Below are 13,514 nucleotides of genomic sequence, written 5' to 3'. Positions count from 1 at the left end.
CATTATTTAAATGCTTTATTTTTTTTTCTTTTGAACTAACCTTTCCGTTTTCATTGTTTTAAATGGTGCTTATGTTTGAAAGAGTGCAGTAGATCATTTCCATCAACTGCAACGATTTCTCCCATCCCACCTGCCTTTGCAGTGATGCTTTTCCTGTCCTTCCCTCCTCCTGCCTTGAGACCTGTGACTTCCTTAGACAAGTAGAAGGCAGCAGGTACTGCCATTCTGGGCCTACCTCTGACAAGGCCTGGCAGTTTCTGCTTTCTGTCTCTGGGGAAGCCAGCCACCCTGCCGTAAAAAAGCTTAGGCTGGACTCGCAGATGATAAGATGCCGTATGGAGAAAAGGCCGCTGGAAGAGCACCAAAGGCCAGTTGTGTGAGTCAAGTCTTCCTGGACCTTCCTACTCAGCGCAGCCACCGGACGAAGTAGCCAGAGACGCGTCCCCAGCCAGCGTCAGGTAGAACAGGGTAACTGCCCAGCTGAGCCCAGTCAACCCACAAACTTATGACAATAATAAAACATTATTGTTGTAAGCCACTGCGTTTTGTGATGATTTGTGATATAGCCATAAATAACTGAAATATGTTTTTAAATGGCATACCATATATCACAGTTGAAAAGCATGTTCTCAACTAATATGCACACTTACTGTAAGGCATAGGATCTGATGTTATTGGACCTAGAACTATAAATACTCTCCAGGGAATCTGAAAATCATCCTTCCCTGCTTCCCACTGGCCTCTATCTGTGGATCTTATTTATTTTAGTCAAGGCTGCCGTACTTCCAAGGGGGACATCCTCTTCTCAGAAAACGTGGGTAACAACCCTATGCAGAAAACCTAAAACACCATAGTGAAGAAATGATCCAGACATTGTATTTTACCAAATATATGAGTACATTCTTGCCAGAAACTTACTGGATTTCTTTACCGGGGCCTAAGAGAAACCTTCCTTCTTTTTGCAAGAAAAATAATCACAGCTGTGTTGTATAACCGGGCAAATGCTAGACTCTATGTTTTCTACCTTGTACACAAACAAACAGTTTGGGTCCTGCTGGGTATTTTTTTAGCCAGTTCTCTCATCCTCCCATTCAGCAGACTTCGGCTAGCGGTCATCTTGTGCGCTCCTAGGGAAAAGGCTTACCTAACTGCACGAAAAGCGTTTCTCATAAAAAGCTCTCTAGTACCTTTGAGTATTCAGGATGACTGGCGCCGTCACTTTCCCTGTCTAAAAAGACACCCTACCAAAGGTCAGATTATGGCTTTGCCACTTAGGGTCATGACCTTCAATTATCAGCATCCTCAACTCGAAAGTGAGAAGAACACTTACCTAAAATGAGAATTCTAACACCTGAAGTGGTTCAAAGTATAAAATGAAACAATTATGTTAATATACTTTGTAATAGAAACAACTATATAAATATCGATTATTACTTTTATTACCCTGTAGAGCTTTTGGAATATATTGACTTCTACAGTTAATATGTGGTCCATTAAAAGAAATCCGTAGAGCCCTGGCCGGTTTGGCTCAGCGGTTAGAGTGTCGGCCTGCAGACCAGAGAGGCCTGGGTTCGGTTCCACTAAGAGCATGTACCTCGGTTGCAGTTTGTCCCTGGCCCTGGTTAGGGTTGTGTGGGTGGCAGCCACTTGATATGTCTCTCTCATATCGGTGTTTCTCTCTTCCTCCTTCTCTCCTTCCCACTCTATCTGAAGATAAGTGCAAAAATGTCCTCAGGTGAGGATAAAAACGAAAAATCCATAGAGCCCAACCCATGTGGCTTAGTGGTTGAGCCGATGCTTAGTGGTTGAGCCCATTCACCAAGAGGTCGCCGGTTCAATTCCCGATCTGGACACATGCCCAGGTTGTGGGTTAAATTCCCAGTGGGGAGCATGCAGGAGGCGGCCAATTGATGTTCTCTCTCATCAGTTTTTCTAGTTCTCTCTCCCTCTCCATTCCTTTCTCTCTAAAAAAATCAATAAAGGAAAAAAAAAGTATTTTAAAGTAAAAGAAATCCATAGAATTCTTTTAATACAGCAGTTACCATGTTTCCTCCCAAAGAAGTGTGCACCCTCGTCTACTCGGCCGCTCAGATCTTGCACTGGGTGCCTTTCACATGTCTAACATGAACAGTTCTTATTTCCAGCAAAGAAAAATGTCAAGTTTTTCTTTTTACATCAATTTGATACTACTTCAAATATTTGCTTATTGTTAGAAAATACTATCAAATTATCGAGTACTGGGCAAAAACAGAAGAAAACAGGCCTTTAATGGAATAAGTAGCTACCAATAAGAAACAGCCTAACGGGGTTAACCAGAAAGGCACAAATCAAGACCTCACCACCACCATCGTGAAATAATCTGACCGTGACGCCAAGAGATTTCCTAAGGGGTTGGAATCACCAAAGATAGAAGAGTGGGCTGGGGAGATACAAGTAAATTGTGAAGAAAAGCGTATTAGGTCCGAGACTACACAAAAATTTAATTTTGTGTTCATTAAGTGGTCCAGAATAATGAGCTGTGGGAAACAACTAGAGAAAAAGCAGATCTAGGGTAGAGAAACGAGTCTTCATTTCATCTGTGCATTCCAGCAGTTGAAGTCATATGAACATGTCTGTTCCTTAGGCTGAGTGAGAAGAAAGTCAGTCCCACACTTGAAGGAACACTTGCAGAGAGAGAAGGAAGGAGAGGAGGAGCTGGCGTTCGTCACTTGTCCTGTGACAGTCCCCATCTCAAGGTTACCTGTCTACCATTCCGCCTTCCTCTTTCCCACATCGCCTTCATACTAGCCACACAGCTACTCTTCTTGGATTTGAATTCATACCCAATTGTCATCACGTTTCTTCCTTCACCAGATACCCATTACTCCACTCTCTGCTCTGACCAACACCTACTCCATTAGTCAATGTCCTTCCTCCTTGATTTGCTAACCTTCTCCGACTACCTGCAATTTTCATCCCGAAAAATCATCCTGTGTTTAATCTTGTCTAGTATAAGAATCCCCTATGAAACACCAGCACTATCTTATATAAGCTAAATTTGAAAATAATCTTAGATTGAATTCAAACAAATCCCTAAAATATGTATATTATTTTTATTACAGCATTCTTTTTATTTTTTAAATTTTTAATTTTTTTCCTTTTTATTGAATTTATTGGGGTGACACTGGTTAACAAAACTATTCAGGTCTCAGGTGCACAGTTCTACAACACATCATCTGTACACTGTATTGTGTTCACCACCCCAAGTCAAGTCTATCCATCACCATTTATCCTCCCTCTAAAATATATTTGCTTTAGAGATTGAATCTCTTTAGATGCCCTACACTCTGCTATTCCTTAAATGTAATCCATTTTTTAAAAAAGAATCCCTCAACAAAATTGACTCTATCAAACATTCCCTCTAAATCATTGGTTCTTAGCCATGAGTTGGCCTCAAGGACTCCAATAGAAGATCCCTCATCCATTTCCAAATTCAGATTCCAAATGTAACCCTGGGCTACTACTGCCCCAAACTCCAGAGAGCTCTGCTGGGTTAATGCCTGGGCAGTTCACCATACTTAAGTTAAAAAAGAAAAGAAACCCCGACTGGTGTGGCTCAGCGGTTGAGCACCGATCCATGCACCAGGGGGTCACTAGTTTGATTCCCGGTCAAGGCACATGCCCAGGTTGTGGGCTTGATCCCCAGAGGGGGGCATGCAGGAGGCGGCCAATCGATGTTCTCGCTCATCAATGTTTCTGTCTCTCTTTCCCTCTCCCCTCCTCTCTTTCCAAAATCAATAAAGAAAAAAAATTTTTTTAAAGAAAAGAAATACATACATAGCAGAATTTTACAAGTATACAAATATTTTATTCCCTTTTTTCCTTTGATTACCTTTATCAAGTGTTTATCAGTTGTAATGGCCATTTTATAGAAGCAAGACTTCCATCAATACATTTACTGGGTTTTTTTTGTTTGTTTGGTTGGTTGGTTTTTAAAACCTGGGACAAAGGCCTTCTTCCCCTTTGCCTTTTCTGTGTCCTGAGCCCTGTATGACTTGAAATGGAGCAAGACCATGACTAATCTGCCCCCCAGGCTGACTAGTCTAGAAGAGATAAAAATCCCTTCCTCGTTCTGCCTTAAATATTTAACATTTAGAAATTCATTTGGGTTCCAAAGTAATCCTACTGAGAAGATTAGGGAGATAAAGTATCAGTTAGAATATGTATGTGAATTTGCTTAAAGGAATCTCATTCCTGAGAGCCATTTGTCACCAGGATGCTGAGAATGTGGAGCTGTGGGGCTCCTGGGTGGCTGGAGGGCAGCCTGAGGGCATTGGGTGTCTGGGGATTGGGAGTGGAGGGCACCACAAGGGATGAGAAAGGGAGGTGGAAATGTGCCTATAGCAAACCATATCTGCTTTGAAAATGTAGAAGTGCCAATCCTGGCCATTGTTCCTTACAAAGAACATGCATGAATCGGATACCTTGGCTGGATTCCAGAACCAACCCTGCTACCAACTGCACTGTGTTGCGTATATTCCTTTCTCTCTCTGGCCTTTCAACCTAGAATAAGAAGTAGTCAAGCTCAATGTTTTTAAGAATTTTTCCAGCTATGATATTTTGTCAAATGATTTAACTGTCATCAATCCCTTGTCCTGTTTCTGTGTCCTCTTCCACCCTCCTTTTCTGTCTCAGAGGGGTGGAGGAGGTGAGGACGGAGAAAGAACCTTATAGGGATTGTGTTCTATCAGCTCACCTTCCTGATCTACTCGGAGATCTCCTTTCTCCATCCTGTCTGCTGTGGAGACTTGATCCATGGTGGCAAGTGCAAAATCCTGGGGGTGCGGTTGCTTTTCATTGTTTAATTGTTTAAGGCCAGCTTTTATTGTTTAAGCAAACCAAAGTTATATAAGAGTTATCAGATAGTTTGTAGTATTCAACACTGAGTTTGGACTTTGTTTTGTTATTGCTGTTGTTTTGCCTTAATAAGCACTTTAATCTGTGTGTTGCCCCAGAGGATGGCACCCCTAAAGAGATGACCTAGGCGCCACTCTGAAAAGGAAGGATACTGCTCTTGCCCAGTAAGTGTGCAACATGCCCTTTGCTCGGTAACGTCAACAAAGAAGGACACACATGCCTGAAAGAATAGCTGTGAAGTACAAACAAAACTGAAACTTCACTTTTCAAATTGCATCATTCCTAAGGGTTAAAGTACATCCTTGGCCGAATCCCAAGAAGACTCCACCTAGCAATGTTACCAGATCGTCCAGCACTCTCAGTATGTAAATTCCCTGAACATTATTTACAGCATTTTAATTTTACATCAACTTGCTAACCACCAATTACCTTATCTTGCACAAATTTACCAAGTGTTTTTTGTGGGGTTTATTATTTTTTTAATTTCTAGAATTTCTAAACCTATAAGGGAGCATTAGCGACTAAGACAGTTGAATATTTTAGGAAATTTGACAGGATCAAATCTAGAGAAAAGCATTAAATGATAGAAATCTCAAGCCTTATATAATATATTTTATATTTTTTATATTTTTCTTTATTGATTTTAGAGAGAGGGAAAAAGAGATAGAAACATTAATGAGAGAGAACATTGATTGGCTGTCTCCTGCCAATGGGGATCAGGCCCACAACCTGGGCATGTGCCCTGACTGGGAATTGAACCGGCAACCTCTTGCTGCATGAGTTGATGCTCAACCACTCCATACCAGCCGGGCAAAGGGAATATTTTAAATCAACATTCTAAATATAAAGCAGCTATCATGATGAAATACAAATTATTGATATATTATGGAGGCAAATTATGGCTTTTTAATTCATCCAATTTTATGATATTAAACCATGTATTATACATTTGCATATATGTATTATCGCCTGTTTTCTGATTGCCACTATATTTGTGGTAGATTAACTGATCCAAAAGAGCTAAATTATAGTAAGCGCTTTTCAGATGTCAAACATTGTACTGAATGATATATATATACTCTTCTCATAAACTCTACCAAATACTATAGGAAGTAGATACTGTTTTTCTTAAAGTAAGAAATCTCGAGTCCAGAGAGGTAGCCAGGGAGTGGCAGAGCTGACTCTAACACTTTCAGAAAACTTCCAGCAACTTTTTTTTTTTTTTTTCATTTATAATATTGGTAAGCATTAATTGTCTGAAGCCAAGTCCTTTACTTTGGGGCATTTTCAATTTTCACTGAATTCTTACATCCTCATATTTGTAATTTCTCTAAGGCCAACCTTAGTTAAAATAACTGTGAAAACACTGTGTCCTTAGCTAAATGGTGAGCCCCAGACCATAACAAGGTGCTTGATCTCTTCCGGGGTAGATGTCGTCACGTTTGTAAATGAAGGCTTCTGTGTAGCCCTCTCTTGTGTCTGCAGAGCCTATCTCTAACCAAAGTGATGGGGCTCACATGATCATGAAATGTGAACAGTCATGCGAATGCTGCAGAAAAAGAAAGAATTTAAATCAGAGTCCTCTGTGAGATCACACCAAACTTCTGACTTCACAGTTAAGGAAACCAAAGCCTTGAAAAGTTAAAAGACCCAAAGAAATGTTAAACACAGGTGAAGTAGGTGGTCAAAACTATATTCGTTTATTTAGCTATTTCACTGCCTTGTTTGATCATGGATTTGAGGCAAAAAAAAAAATTTAAATAAAATGGAAAATAATTTCCACAAGCAAAAATGATGAAAATATTCTAAAATTAGATAGTGGTGATGGTGGTACTGTCTGTGAATATACTAAAAACCTTCGAATTGTGTATTTTAAAAGGGTGAATTCTATGGTATGTAAATTATATCTCAAACTTACTTTTTAAAAAGATCAAGGCTATATTTACTTTTTAAAAAGATCAAGGGTATATTTATTTTTTTTAAATAGAATAGAGGATGCCCGGCTGGTGTGGCTCAGTGGTTGAGCATCATCTTATGCCGGTTCAATTCCTGGTCAGGGCACATGCTCAGATTGTGGGCCAAATCCCCAGTGGGGAGCATGCAGGAGGCAGCCAATCGATGTTCTCTCTCATCGATGTTTCTATCTCTCTCCCTCTTCCTTCCTCTTTCTCTAAAATCAATAAAGAAAAAAAATTTTTTAAATAAAATAGACTAGGATAGAGAATAAAACCAAGGCTTGATAACCTTTTTTATTTTAATTTATTGTTTTAATTTATAGTCTCTCTTCTCAATTCTATATTAAAATGCACCAGTAAATTGGCACTTATCATATTACCTTCATGAGTCGAGAACATTGATCTGCCCTGGCCGGTTTGGCTCAGCAGTTAGAGCGTTGGCCTGCGGTCCAGAGACACCTGGGTTCGGTTCCCGCTAAGGGCATGTACCTCGGCTACAGTTTGTCCCCGGCCCTGGTTGGGTTGTGCAGGTGGAAACTACTCGATGTGTCCCTTACATGTCGATGTTTCTCTCTCTCTCTCTCTCTCTCTCTCTCTCCCTCTCCCCCCACCTCTCTCTCCCACTCTATCTGAACAAAAAATGTCCTCAGGTGAGGATAAAAAAGAAAAGAACATTGATCTATTTCCTCCATTTTTCTATTATAGCATATTAAGCCAGTTTTTAAAGTTTCTATTGGGGTTGAGAAAGTTGTTTTCAAATAAGACTTTAAAATATATTTTCAAAGGGAATATATTTTTTCTCATGAGAAATTCTTTGAGTAAATTAGAAGCCATAGACTAAGGGGTCTTGTTGATTTAAGAAATAGAAAGTTAAATCTGTTGCTCTTTATATACAAGAATGCATTTATATACAAGCATACATTTCAAGCAAAATTGTTTAAGACTAACACACACAAATTGATGTAGGAATTCCCCTTCAACTTTATCATAGGATATAATGAGCTCAGAAAAAGGCTTGAAAACAAAGATATCCATCCTAGCATTAGCATTATTTATAGTAGTAAAAAAGCAGAAACAAATCTAAATGTCTGTGAACAGGAGAAATTTACAGTATAGGGGAATATTATACAGCCCTTTAACAATGGGGGCTTTATTTATTTTAAAATCTATATTATTTTTCTGATTCCAGGGATAATAATAATATTCGCATTATTTTAAAAAGTTTAAACCTCCAAACATCTGCCCACAATTCCTCCTCTTAAGAAATAAGTAAAATTGTTTGGTAAGGTTTTTGTTGTTTTTATTTTTTTCTTAATCCTCACCCAAGGATATTTTTCTATTTATCTTCAGATAGAGTGGGAGGGAAAAAAGGGGAAAGAGAGAGAGAGAAACATCAATGTGAGAGAGACTGGTTGCCTCCCGCACAACCCTGACCAGGGCTGTTGGGGGATGAACTGCAACTGAGGTACGTGTCCTTGACCAGAATCGAACCCACGACTCTCTGGTTCGTGGGCCAATGCTCTAACCACTGAGAAAAACGGACCAGGGCACTTGGTGAGTATTTTGTGTGCTCATCCTATAATACTGCTCTGTTGCACTGGCCAGTTTGGCTCAGCGGTTAGAGCATCAGCCCGTGAACCGGAGAGTCCTGGGTTCAGTTCCTGCTAAGGGCACATACCTGGGTTGCAATTAGTCCCCAGCCCTTTTGGGTTGTTTGCTTGGCAACCAATCGATGTGTCTCTCTCACATGGATGTTTCTCTCTCTCTCTCTTCCTCCCTCTCCCCCTCCCGCTCTATCTGAGATAAATGCAAAAGGGTCCTCGGGTGAGGATTAAAAAAATAATAATAATTAATACTGCTCTGTAACTTGCTTTGTTTACTTTCTAATGAATCTTTATACATCAGTTTCTGCACATCTGCCCCTCTGGTTTCTTTGTAACATTGTTTTAAAAAGTATTCAAGATCTGGGGAGATATTCGTAATCTGTTAAGTAATAAAAGCAGAATACAAAACATTACATATGAGAGGGGAGTGGAAAAGATTATACACAAATTCATATAAAAGACGGAAAGAAATACAACAAATTGTTAATAATGGTTATCCTAAGTTGTAGAATTATGAGTAACTATTCTATATGATATTTTTTATTTTCCAAATTCTCTATGATGAGCTTGTTAAAAATAGCATTGGCTCTTTCTACATCCAAAAATAATTTAGGTTTCTCATGGGCAATCTGAAAAATACAGATAAAGCCAAATAAGAAAATAGGAAGTCACTCATGATCCAATTACCCAGAGATAATAATTGCTACCGTTAAGATATATATATATATTTTTTTAAGATATATTTTTAAACAACTTTTTTTCTGTGCTCATGTGTGTGTTTTACAAAAGCAAAATTATACTAGCCATAATTCTTGTAACTGCTGCTTTTTACTTAAATGTATTGTGCACATTTAAAAAATTTCATTAGACACTTCTACAAAATTATTTTTTATTTTATTACACAAGACACTATTTTACTTATAGGATTCAGTTATTACCAGTTGTTGCTTTTATAATTGATGCACTGAACATTTGTATGGATAAATCTTAGTACATATATACTGTACAATATTTATATCTGGATAAATAGCTAGAAATTGAATTGCTTAGTCAGATGGTCTGCAAAATTTTAATGTTTCTGATACTTATTGCCAAGACATTCTTCAGAAAGGATTTAGCAAGTTTTCCCAGCAGCGGGATGAGAGAGAAGTCACTTTCCTCACTGTCAGCAGTGCAGGTGTTATCACTCTGGAAAATAACTTTTATTATTTTTTCTCTAGGAAAAAAATAAATGTTATTATAGAAAACTTAATAAATATATATAATTTATAATGTATAAATATACAAAGAGAAGAAAATAAAATTAAGGATATCATCAACCACTGATTCTGTGTGTGTGTGTGTCTGTGTGTGTGTGTGTGTGTGTGTGTGTGTACTCATATGCTTATGTACATATACAGCCTTAATTTAATAAAATTAAATTATGTAATACAGCTAATGCTCATTAAACATTAAGTATTTGTTACACTCTATGCAATGTGTTTAAAGTAAGTTATCTTATTGAATCTTTACATCTCTGTCAAATAGTATTTTGAGTATTTAATATGTCCATTTTCAAAAAGGAAAACTGAGTGGAGAGATTAAGAAACTTGTCCTAGGTAATATAGTTAATATGTGGCAGAGCTGAGAGGAAACTGTCTTTTTTTAGAGTCCTTATTCTTTTTTTTTTTTAATCCTCACCTGAGGATATTTTTCTGTTTATCATCAGACAGAGTGGAAGGGAGGTAGGGAGAGAGAGAGAAACATCGACGTGAGAGGGACACATTGACTGGTTGCCTCCCCGCACGACCCGACCAGGGCCGGGGACGAACAGCAACTGAGGCAAGAGCCCTTGACCGGAATCAAACCCATGACTCTTTGGTCCATGAGCCGACGCTCTAACTGCTGAGCCAAGCCAGCCAGGGCAAAAATATAGTGACTTTAGAGTGGAGAAATCTGGCAGACCCCTCCCCACACGATCCAAGTTAACACCACCAGTGATCAGTCATGTTGGTGTCATGTGCCCCTTACCTGGGGGTGAAGGTAAGGGCACTCACCTCTGGTATTCTTCCCACAACACACAGCCCCAGTGATATCATGAGAAATCAACATCAGACAAACCCAAACAGAGGGATAGTCTACAGAATACCTGACCAATACTCCTCAAAACTGCCAATGTCACGAAAGACAGAGACTACGAAACTGCCAGAACAGAGGAGACTGAGGAGACATGACAACAAAATGCAGGGTGGGATCCCAGACTCGAGAGTGGAACAGAAAGGGGCGTTTGTGGAAAAGCTAGAGAAGCCCAAATAAAATCTAGAATTAAGAGTAATGTACCAATGTTGGTTTCTGAGTTGTAACAAATGTACAATGGTAATGTAAGGTTAGGGGAAACTGGGTGAGGAAATACAGAAACTATCAGCAGTATCTTTGCGATTTTTTTTTATAAATTTAGAATTATTCCAAAGTAAACTTTTTTTGTTGGTTGGTTGGTTATTGAAGGGTGCCGGTTTTAATACGAACACCACTTTGTGGATAGCAGAGCTAAGGTTCCAGCTAGGGCAGGCTTTTCGAACTATCAGTGTCTGAACCAGTCTCCTCTCTCCTTGTCATCGCTCCCCAGTGAGGTCCCGCATCCAGCCAGCGTGAGGCCAAAGGGAAAACAAACGGGGCGGGGCAGACTGAGCTCCAGGGCCTGATCCCAGGGACTCCAACTAGTTTTCCTGTTAGGGTTGGCTTTATAGTTTCTGCAGGACTAAAAGCCCTCTGGTCACTCTTATTGATTAGTTCTTCCCAACTCAACTACATTAGTAAGCAAAGGGGGGGTGGGGGGGTTAAGTGTACTCCTGGTTTGACTTCAAGCAGTAGGGTCGCCTGAGATTGGACGCTCAGACTCTGGTGCTGGCTGGCATCGCAGGTGGGCGTGGAAAAGAAAAGTGTGTTAAGATCACCAAGCCTTTCCAACCTAATGGCTCTCACAACGAAGGGTGGAGAGCAGTGTCTCTCTGCCATCAAAAGGTAGTGAACGGAGAATACACCACCAACATCCATCCCTAATCAGGGAGGGGCTTCGAGGAGCCAGCTCCTCAGGCGCTGGGAGAGGTCTGGACGTGGCCTTGAAAGAGGTGGGGAAGCCGTGTGCACTCACAGCAGGCTCCGCAGCGCTGTCTGGGCCAAAGGAATAGGAAACGTCCTGAACAGTTCCACGTGTGGTTGATGAAGATTCGCCAAACAAGTTCTGTACATTGGTTACCTTTGTACCTGTCACCACTTCCAAAAAGCTACAGACAGGCCCTGACTGGGTAGCTCAGTTGATTAGAACGTCATCCCGATATGCCAAGGTTGTGGCTTGGTCCCCAGTCACTACATATATAAGAATCAACCAATGAATACATAAATAAGTGGAACAACCAAGGTCTCTCTCTCTCCTCCTCTCTCTCGCTTTCCTTCTCTCTCTCTCTCTCTTCCTCTCTCTCAAATCTTTTTTTTTTTTAAACAAAACCTGCAATGTGGATGAGAACCAATCACTGAATGTCAGAGTCATTAAACCACGAAAAAAGAAGAGAGCGAGAATCAAGTACCCAGAGAACAGTATAACCCTGTTTGTTATCTTTAGCCAGACTATCTCCCCAATACTTCTTTAGATCATGAACCAGGGCTGTTTCCCTGGTTACAAAGGGCCAACTCACTAGGACAAAGGGCACAGTGGATGTGTCATTCCAAGAATTTGTAATAGCAAATGCCATGCTCTCATGTGAATATGTGTATTTGTGTCCTAAGCATTTGGAATAAACTATTTGTAGACTTATAAGCTACATAGCTCTCAAACCTTGTAATCTGCTTTTTTTTTTTTTTCACTTAAAAAATTATGAATGTTCATCCATGTTACTAAGTATTCTAAAAATCTTCCACAAATGTGATTGTCTCAAAAATGGCTATATAAATTAAGGACATACATCAAAGGAATACTCTATGGTTGTTTAAAAGAATGAGGTGCTCTCCATGTGCTCATGTTGAACAACTTCTAAGAAGAAGTAAGTGGAGAGAGCCAAGGGCAGCCCTGGCCAGTTTGGCTCAGCGGTTAGAGTGTCGGCCTGTGGACCAAAGAGGCTAGCGAATTTGATTCCGGTCAAGGGCATGTATCTTGGTTGCGGTTCCATCCCTGGCCCTGGTCGGGGTCATGTTGGGGGGCAACCAGTCAGTGTCTCTCTCTCTCTCTCTCTCTCTCTCTCTCTCTCCCCATCCCTCTCTCTCTCTCTCTCCTCCTTCTCCCCCTCCCTCCCTCCCTCCCTCTCTTCCTCCCTCCCTCCCTCTCTCCCTCCCACTCTATTTGAAGATAAATGGAAAAATATCCTTGGATGAGAATTTAAAAAAAAAGCCAAGGGCAGAGCAGTATGAGTAATATGCTACTATTAAACATACTTATATAACTATTAAAATATATATCATACTATATATCATAGCATATATATCACACACACACATGCACATGCACACAGGGAAGAATGTCTCTGGAGGGTTGAAAGGGAAACGTATTCGTTGCCTTCAAGAAGGAAGGCATGGCTGAAGTATATGGGTAGAAAATGTTTTATTTTTTATTGAATAGCCTTTTGTATCTTTTTTTAATTTTGTAAGACAATCATTAATTATTTACTTTAAAGGAATACTTTTAAAATACTATAATATTGTAGAATTCCTGTCTAGTAGATATATTAGGTTCTTTCCAATTAAAATTACATATAATGTTTCATTCTAATCATAATAGCTAAATCTTTGCCTACATTGATACTAATTTCTTTTAAGTAAGTTATTGCATATGAAATTGCTATATCAAAAGGTGGGAACATTTTTAGAATTTTTGATATATTTTAAAATTTTTATTTTTTCTTTATTGATTTTAAAGAGAAAGGAAGGGAGAGGGAGAGAGAAATAGAAACATCGATGAGAGAGAACATCCATTGGCTGCCTCCTGCATGCCCCCCCACTGGGGATCAGGCCCACGACCTGGGCATGTGCCCTGACTGGGAATCAAACTGGCGACCTCTTAAGTGCACGGGTCAATGCTCAACCACTGAGC

At 39.8% G+C, this 13,514-nt stretch overlaps 1 protein-coding gene across 1 annotated transcript in view; it reads left to right on the top strand.

The window, feature by feature from the left end:
• The window catches only part of CDKL4 (cyclin dependent kinase like 4), a 45,314-nt gene extending 40,268 nt beyond the window's left edge, over window positions 1-5,046 (top strand). Inside the window, exon 10 of the mRNA XM_036263312.1 lies at window positions 4,995-5,046. Within this exon, the coding sequence (XP_036119205.1) occupies window positions 4,995-5,018 (24 nt within the window). The 3' untranslated portion in view covers window positions 5,019-5,046. The remainder of the gene's footprint in view (window positions 1-4,994) is intronic.
• The last annotated feature ends 8,468 nt before the right edge of the window (window positions 5,047-13,514 follow it).

Source organism: Molossus molossus, unplaced genomic scaffold (genome assembly GCF_014108415.1).
Source record: "Molossus molossus isolate mMolMol1 unplaced genomic scaffold, mMolMol1.p scaffold_m16_p_15, whole genome shotgun sequence".
Taxonomy (NCBI): Eukaryota; Metazoa; Chordata; class Mammalia; order Chiroptera; family Molossidae; genus Molossus; species Molossus molossus.
This window is presented reverse-complemented; position numbering and strand designations above follow the sequence as displayed.